This window comes from Camelus ferus, chromosome 19 (assembly GCF_009834535.1).
Source record: "Camelus ferus isolate YT-003-E chromosome 19, BCGSAC_Cfer_1.0, whole genome shotgun sequence".
Lineage (NCBI taxonomy): Eukaryota > Metazoa > Chordata > Mammalia > Artiodactyla > Camelidae > Camelus > Camelus ferus.
The window spans coordinates 16538919-16547092 of record NC_045714.1 but is presented as its reverse complement, the minus strand read 5'-3'; the positions used below and the strand labels follow the sequence as shown (position 1 = coordinate 16547092).

The 8174-nt window shown below is 55.1% G+C and overlaps 1 protein-coding gene across 1 annotated transcript in view; it reads right to left on the bottom strand.

Moving 5' to 3' along the window:
* Nucleotides 1-643: 643 nt before the first annotated feature.
* The window catches only part of NAPB (NSF attachment protein beta), a 32117-nt gene continuing 24586 nt past the window's right edge, over nucleotides 644-8174 (bottom strand). The window contains exons 8-11 of the mRNA XM_032461718.1: nucleotides 4898-5002; nucleotides 3916-3984; nucleotides 3627-3677; nucleotides 644-2799 (exon numbers count right to left, since the gene is read on the bottom strand). Of these exons, the coding sequence (XP_032317609.1) occupies nucleotides 2689-2799; nucleotides 3627-3677; nucleotides 3916-3984; nucleotides 4898-5002 (336 nt within the window). The 3' untranslated portion in view covers nucleotides 644-2688. The remainder of the gene's footprint in view (nucleotides 2800-3626; nucleotides 3678-3915; nucleotides 3985-4897; nucleotides 5003-8174) is intronic.

Below are 8174 nucleotides of genomic sequence, written 5' to 3'. Positions count from 1 at the left end.
TACATGGGTACGTTTCTGAGACCAAACGGGTGTCTGTCTCCAAAACTTGATACTGTTCCTGTCACTTTAAGTAACATTATTTCAGGCAAAAGGCCTTTTGTCCACAGGCACAAAGACAGGCCTGTGGAGGCAGGTAGGTAGGGACAGACGAATGCGGGCACAGGCCACCCGTGCGCCCCTCCCCCAGCCGGCCTCGGGAACCAGTGCCTCCTCCACGGGTCCGCACAGGACTGGACTGGCGTGAGGCCTGCAGGCCCGGGATTTAACCCGCCCACAGCGGGAGACTCTGAGAGACGTTTGAATGAGAGAGACCTGGAACCCCCACCACTGGGCTGAATTCCTAGACGGGGTGGTCTCTTAGTCCACTCTGACTTTGCTCTGAACTGTCTGCGGGACCTGAACGAGGCCCCGGGGCGGGGCGGGTCCGCCCAGGGAGACACTAGGTGTCCTCAGAGCGCCGCTCCCTCAGGTGCAGGCGAGGCTCCCGAGCCAGCAGCAGGCCTGCAGAGCTGGGGGTGGGCTGGGTGGGTGTTCCCGGGCCCGAGACCACCCCTGACCACTGCCCTCCACCCGGTGGGGACAACCTCCAGGACAGGAAGCCACTCCAACCTGTGCAGTCCAGCCAGGAAGGACTCCGACACACTGCTGGTAAATTCCACTTTATTTACTGCACAGGGTCACAGACTTTCTGAGAAGGTGCAGGTTAGTCACAGGGTTAGTTTTCACAATACAGCCCTCCGCGACGGCACGACGGGGCAGAGGCCGCGGCCGGGCCCCGACCTGGCTCCCTGCGGGCGGGCGGCCACGGGAGGCATGCTGGGCTGCCACGTCCCCCAGAGTGCCCAGGTGCTGGGGATCTAACGCGTGCTATCGGAGGAGACGACAGATGCACACACGGGTAGTGACACCGTCACATGTGGTCACGACTGTGCAAAATACTGGTTTAAAAGCATTAAATAAAAAAGGAGCTCACACAAGGTATTAAAACGTTGCCACAAAAAGCTAAGCTTTCCTGTAAGAAATTTTAACTCACTTTATCAATTTGCTAAAACACAGAGACTGTAACATAAGCAGTCATCACACTTCGTTCACGAACAACGGCCCACAAACCCTGGAACACTAACCCGGGCTCTGAGTCACAGCCACGCCTGCCCCGAGCAGCGTCCAAGGAGGGAGGTCCAGGTCCCGCTCCTGCTCCCAGGCTGTTGCTCCTCGCTCTCCTTTGCTGTCTGGCAGGCCTGCTGTGGCCGCTGCAATTAGTTACTCTCTTCATGTAAAACATTAAAAACAAAAAACCTTAACCCCGCCACTGATCCCAGTGTTCGTCTCAATCCACATCACCCCAACTGACGTGACAGAACGCTGCCGAATCCGCGTCTCGGGACCACAGCCCTGCAGGGGGCGTCCGCAGGGGGCGGTGGAGACGCTAAGGGAGCGGCCGCAAAGACATCCCCGCGAGGAGTTTGTTCTGCGCGGTCAGACCAGGAGCTCCTTCCAACAAGCAACACCGACGTCTGAGGTGAGCGATGGAGCAAGGCTGCACAGAAACGTGTGCAGTGCCACCTCCCATGTCGCGTGGATGTGCAGTGCCACCTCCCGTGTCACGTGGCAGGGAGTTTCACCTGTGTCAACACTGTCCTCCCAGAGCAATAAACACACATCAGACATAAAACAAGAGCACATCTAGGTACAGGGTCAACGTGCCACAGACGGGCAGGGCCCAGGGTCCTAGGTCAACAGAGCACACAGATATGACCCAAATTAACAGGACCGAACCCAAACCCACAGGCTGGACCAGTCTACCGGCACAGAGCAGGCTCTCCCGGAGGCGTGGGGCTCCTTCCTGGCTGGGCACACGTGAACCTCGGCACCGTGTTCACCCCACCGAGCCCGACACGCCCAGTAAGAGGACAATAATTCATGACACACTTTGCTAAGCCTGACGTGAGTCCCCTGCAGCCCTGCTGAGCATGGACGTGAGGGGCATGTGGGAAGGTGCACGAGCACGAAGGGGAGGGACGAGCCGTTGAACCCCCTCTGTGTAAGGGCGAGGACAAGCAGGACAGGAAGCCCCGATCTCACGGAGCTGGCAAGTGCGTGTGTACGTGAGTGAGGGCAGCAGGCCCACCCACACCCGTCCACACCTGGGCCGCCAGCAGACATGGCTGTTCCTGACTCACGTGTGCGCTCGTGTCCAACACAACATTAAACCCACGGAAAATGGTCACTGGCACCATCAAAAGAATCACGAGAAAGCAAAGAGAAGAAATTTCCAACGAGGAAAGTCATCGATGATGCCTAACAGGTGTCCTGCGCTGCAAGCCATGTTCAGAGAACACATCCAGGCACAAGGTCACAGAGAAGCTGTAAAGCGTCTACAGAGCGGGGGGCTGGGGGCCAAGGCCAAGGCCAAGGCCGTCGGATGTGGCAACATAAACCCAAGTGCTGCGCGGACCACAGTGACACAGCGAGGCTCGGAAGCAGTTCTTAGAGCTCTGGGGACTCTGGCGGGTGGATGGTCCATCCCACCCGCCTGCCTCACAGGGACGCACGCAGCTGCTCACACACACGCACACACGCACAGCTGGGCTCGTGTGCAATGAAAACAAGCCATTGAGCAGGCACCCTGCCGTGGTCACGGGCCCAACACGGAACTCAGGAGGGCCGCAGCCACCCAGGGCGCCAGCCTCACTTCAGGTCCCCGTCGCCCTCGCCGTCCCCCTGGATGGACTTCTTGATGCGAAGCAGCATGGTCGTGAGCCACTGGTCCAGGCGGGATATCGAGTCAAATTCCTTCACCTGGTTCAAGGGCAGAGAACGGGTTGACTCCGTGGAAAACAGAACAGAAACTGCCGAATACTTCCACTGACGGCCACTGACTTTCACCTGAACCCGTTCACTCCACTTTATAACTTTCCCACCATCCCGTGACTGTTGCGACGAAGTTAACGACACGCTCCCATAAGGACAGCAGACCCTGTCCAAGGCCGAGGCAGCGTGGAGGTCACCGCTGCGCCGATGCCCGCTGGACAGGGAGCGGGGACAGCAGACGCAGGGCGTGCGGGGGCACAAGCCCTCAGCCTCGCCCCGCCCCACCCACCACCAAGGACGGACGCACAGCCACACGAAGGCCATTCCCACCGCTGCTCCCAAGCCAGGATGGATGAATGAATGAAGGACACTGAGAAATTCACTCAATTCTACACATAAGATGGAAAAGGATGGGAAAACAGGAAATTGATGAATGTGAAAAAAAAATTCCCATTTATTTTATGCCAAGAAAGTAACACACTCTCACTGCTTTGTTTTTGTTTGAAATGTAACTGATTAGCTCTGACTGCTTTTACTTTACTGTTTAGGGATCCGATTATTTTCCAAAGGAAACACCCCAAAAAGGAGCCACAGCCGCGTGTGACGTGCGTCTGTCTCACAGCTAACGCAGCGTGGCTCGCAGAAGGTCCACCTGCGAGGTCCGTGGGAGCTAAAAAGCACGCCTTTCGGAAAACACGCTTCGGTGAACCCCAGTGATGTCCAAAGGAATGCTCAGCATTTCCACAATGAAAAGAAAAAGGACCTTCTGTGACTTGAACCTTCAGAAAACGTGCTACTCCCAAAGGAGAACTTACTGCTTCTGTGTAAGCCTCACTGTTCTGTTCTTCATGAGCTTCTAGGAGTTTCTGGAGCAAAAATATGGAAAAATTAGTTTGGTAGGTTAAAAAGGTCCACCTACGAGCACTTTACATACAGAAACAGCCTTGGTGTCGCCCTGACGCGCTGCCGAGTCCTCACGACGGGGACCGGCTCAGACACGAGCCAAGATGAGCCCGAGCGGGGGGAGGGGGCACGGCTCTGCGTGAGCACCCCCAGTGGCCAGCGAGAGCGCAGCGCCGGGGCGGCCGGGCCCCACCCGCTCACCTTCAGCAGTTTACATTCTCTTGAGTCAGTGAACGCTGGGAACATCTCCTCGTACTTCTCCAGAGCAAGCTGCAGGGGAGACCACTCGTTACCCTCTGAGCCGCTGAGCCAGGAACCCGCGCTGACGTGCTGCGCACGCCGGTGCCGCTGACCGACGTGCTTCTCACGTGCACACGAGAACGCCGCCAGACGCTGCATCGGACCCACCCGTGTTCTTCCAACCACACATTCTGAACTTCCAGTTAAAAATAAACGTCTAAACCAGTTCTTCTGAGTGAGGCTGCGCCAGAGAAGACAACGTACACCAGACCTAATCTCAAGACCCCCAGACCAGGCGCCCGTTTCTCCCTGAGCAGAGGTGTCTCCCCCACACCGCCCGGCCTCCCCGACGCCCGAGGGGCCTCCTCCTCCCAGGGGGAGCCCCGACACCGCCAACACTACGGCTGCCCCATCGCTGCGCCTCCCAGCCCTCAGCCTGCTTTTCAGTCTCTCCCCATCCTCACTCCAATTCCATCTCTGAGTCTGCAAAAAGATGTTACGGGGAGAGGGGAGGCTGGCAGGGTAGAGCTCGGGGTAGAGCACGTGCTTAATTAGCATGCACGAGGTCCTGGGTTCGATTCCCAGTACCTCTATCTAATTAGGCATTAGTAACACTAATTACCCCCCCCCAAAAAAACCCCAATTTTAAAAATAAAAATAAAAAAGGATGTTATTTTAGTTTTACTGCCTCCCCTCAGGCCTGGAATTTCTTTAAATCAAAACTATGAAGGGAGCGTGGTCCCGGGGGCCTTAGTTTAAGGACAGGGCTGCGGCAGCTGTTGTGGGGACATCGCAGGTGGGACAGGGTCCCAGCACCAGCGCTTAGGTCATGCTCCACGTGCCGGCTTGGTCTTGCTGCTGGCAAGGCCGCCCGAGGCTGGCGCAGCAGCCGAGGCCACGCTCCCGGGTGACGCCGCCAACACCGGCACCGGCGGGCTCTCACCTTGGCGTTCAGCTCGTCTACAATGAAGTGGCAGAGGGCGGCCTTGAAGAAGTAGTCCTTCGCACTGTACTTCAGCAACGGGTTGTCCATGGTGCTGGCCCCGACCTAGGCAGAGAGCAGGGTCAGCCTGGCCAGGGCCGCCTGCCGACCAAGGGCAGACTGACACGCCTCTGCTCCTCGGGAAGCGCCCTGTGTCTCACGTGAAGTAAGTGAGGAAGTACATTCTTATGGTCGAATATCATAAACTGGAAACTGTTCTTAGACCAGAAGCAATATTTAACACATAAAGTGCTGACCTGCTGAAAAATGACTTGGACGACTTCCACATCCGGGACGGAACAGACACGCCTTCCTGTCCCTCCCGTGAAGGGCGACTAAAGGCCCCGCTTCTGTCACGTGAGCTAGCGTCAGGGCTGGAAGGTGGGGGCAGAGCAGCCAGGGACACACGGAGGACAGCGCCCTGGGCTGCCTTTTTCTTGCGTCATCTCTGACATGGGACAGAACAAGCCAGCGACCCATAAACGGCAGTGGGTGGAGTGAGTCTGCCCTCTGGCCAGAGGGCCAGCAGAGGGGCAGGTGAGCAGGACAGAAAGCATCCATGCTGATGGCAAGCACTCCCCTCCAGCCGCGCTCCCGACAGCAACGCCCAAGAGGGAGATGAGACCCCCCTCCCTGGGCCTCCCACTCAGGGACTCCAGGGCGGAAGCAGGAGCCCGCCGGCACCCCCTGCACCCCGCAGAGGCAGTGCAGACCACACAGGGGCTGGGCCCCCTCCTCCCAGCAGGGCCAAGGCGCCCTCACCTCCCAGCTGCGTGGCCCCAGGAGAGCCCAGTGCAGGGTGACCTCTCCTGTCACCTGACAGTAAGGAGGCGGCAGGAGGGGAGCCTGAACTGCTCCCCTAACCTGGCAGAAGCACGGAGACACCCCTTCCCAGCCGGAGCTTTGTCCAGGGAGCCCGCTGAGAGCAGAGGCATAACAAAGCCCAGTCTCTTAACGCACCGTGAAAACGTCCAGTGTTCAACTGAAACTCCAAACTCCAAATACCAAAAAAGGGGAAGATCTCAAGCTGAATGAAAAAAAGACAACTAACAGATGACAGTTCTCAGTTAATAGAAACACTGGAATTTTCTAATGAGGATTTCAAAGGAACCCTCCTAAAAATGCTTCAATGAACCATCAGCCAAGTGCTTGAGACTAGAGTTCAAACCACAGCATCAAGGAAGAAAGATTCTCAGCAGAAAACCCTAGAAGGTACAAAGACAAAGCGAACAGGAACCTCAGAACTGAAAGGCACAATTAATGACCCAAAAAGTAGATGAGTTCAACAGCAGAACAGAGGGAACCGAGGAAGGAATCGACAACCTGATGTGAGAACATTAAATCACAGTCTGAACAACAGAGAGAAGACAGAGGGAGAGAAAGGGGCCAGGGCCTCACGGCCTCCGTGATGATGAAACAAGGCCCATCTGGGCTGAGTCCCGGGGGAGGCGGGCAGAGCGGCTAGGATACACTTGAAGAAATGATGGCTGAAAATTTCCTAAATTTGGCAAGAAACATAAACCCGTAGATTCTGGAAGTTCAGTGAAATACAAACAGCACAAAAGCAAAGACACCCATGCCACGTACACTTCTGGAAACTGAAGACAAAGAAAAGCATCTTGAAAGGGGCCGAGAGAAACATCAGCTCACTGAGCAGGAGGACAGCCTGAGTGACAGCACACTTCTCATCGGAAACCACGCAGCCGTATGGTGCACATTCCTCCAAGCGCTGAAAGGAGAGAGCTGTCAGCCCAGGGCCACACACCCAGGGGAAACACGCTTCAGGAACGAAGGGGAGGTCAAAACTCCCCCAGACGAAGGAGCACCAGCAGACCTGCCCCAAACGGGAGGCTCAGAAGGCCGTTCTCCAAGTAGAAAGGAAACCCAGGAAGGAACCTGGGACGCCAGGAGTAAAGGGTCCAGTGAGCCAAAGACGGGAAACACAACGCGCTTCTCTTCTCCTCCTGCACTTCCTAGATGATGCTGAGACAGACACCACAAGGCTGACTGGCGGGGGCATGTGGAGGAAATATTCACAACATCATATACTGAACATGGGAGGAAAAGGGACAGAAAGTAAGGTAAGATATCCGTATTTCCCTGGATTGAAAAAATGACACCACCATTAGCCTGGGACACGTTATGTAAATGCAGTGTCTAGCGCACTCACTCAAAACCTATTGGAGTGATACACCCCAAACACTGCAGGTAATCCAGCACTAACTCCCTCAAAGGCAGGAAAAGGAAGCAGAAAAACAAAAAACAGAGCATAAACAGAAAACAAAAAAACACAATGGCCAACTCCAACTCTAACACATCAATAATTACATTAAGTGTGAATGATCTAAACATACCAATTAAAAGACAGAGATTGGCAGAGCAGATTAAAAATATGGCCTAACTCTATGCCGTCCACAACAAACTCACTTCAATTATAACAACACAGACAGACTGAAAGGAAAAGGACGCAAAAATACACACGATACAAACATTCACCAAAGGAAAGCAGGAGAGACTGGATTAGTGTCACACAGACAGACTTCAGAGCAAGAAAATCACCAGAGACAGAAGGGGACACTGCATCATGACCGGCAGCTCACCAAGGAGACAGCAATCCTAAAACCATATGCAGCAGACAGAGCTGCGAAACACGTGAAGCCCAGACCGACCGAGACAAGCGGCGGACAGATCCGCAGCTGCGGTCACAGCACCGGGTCACACCCCAACCGGAGAGGTAGACGGAGACCAGCAAGCACACGCGAGACCGCAACCCCGCCTCGGCCAGCGCCTGCAGAGCGTGCCGCCCAGCAGCAGCGGGGCCACAGGACGTGGGCCCAGACAGACTGGCTCTGCGCCGTAGAGGAACCTCGACAAACGTGTGAGAACTGCAGTCACAGTGTTCTCCAGCTACAACGGAATCAACCGGAGGTCAACACGACAAAGACAGGAGGAACCTCTTCAAACACTTGGCAATCCAACAAGATGCTTATAAATAATCCATGAAAATCAACAAACATAATTTAATAAGTAAAAAAAAAGTAACAGAATTGTGAGACAGTCAAAGCAGCGCTCAGCGGGTAACTGACAGCACGAAAAATGCACACACAACAGAGGAAAATCAGTAAGCTAAGCTCCCACCCGCAACTCCCTAAAACAGAGCAAAATAAACCTGAAGAAAGTAGGATAGAAATCAGGGTAAGAGTAGGGATCAATGAAACTGAAAAATAGAGAAGACCAC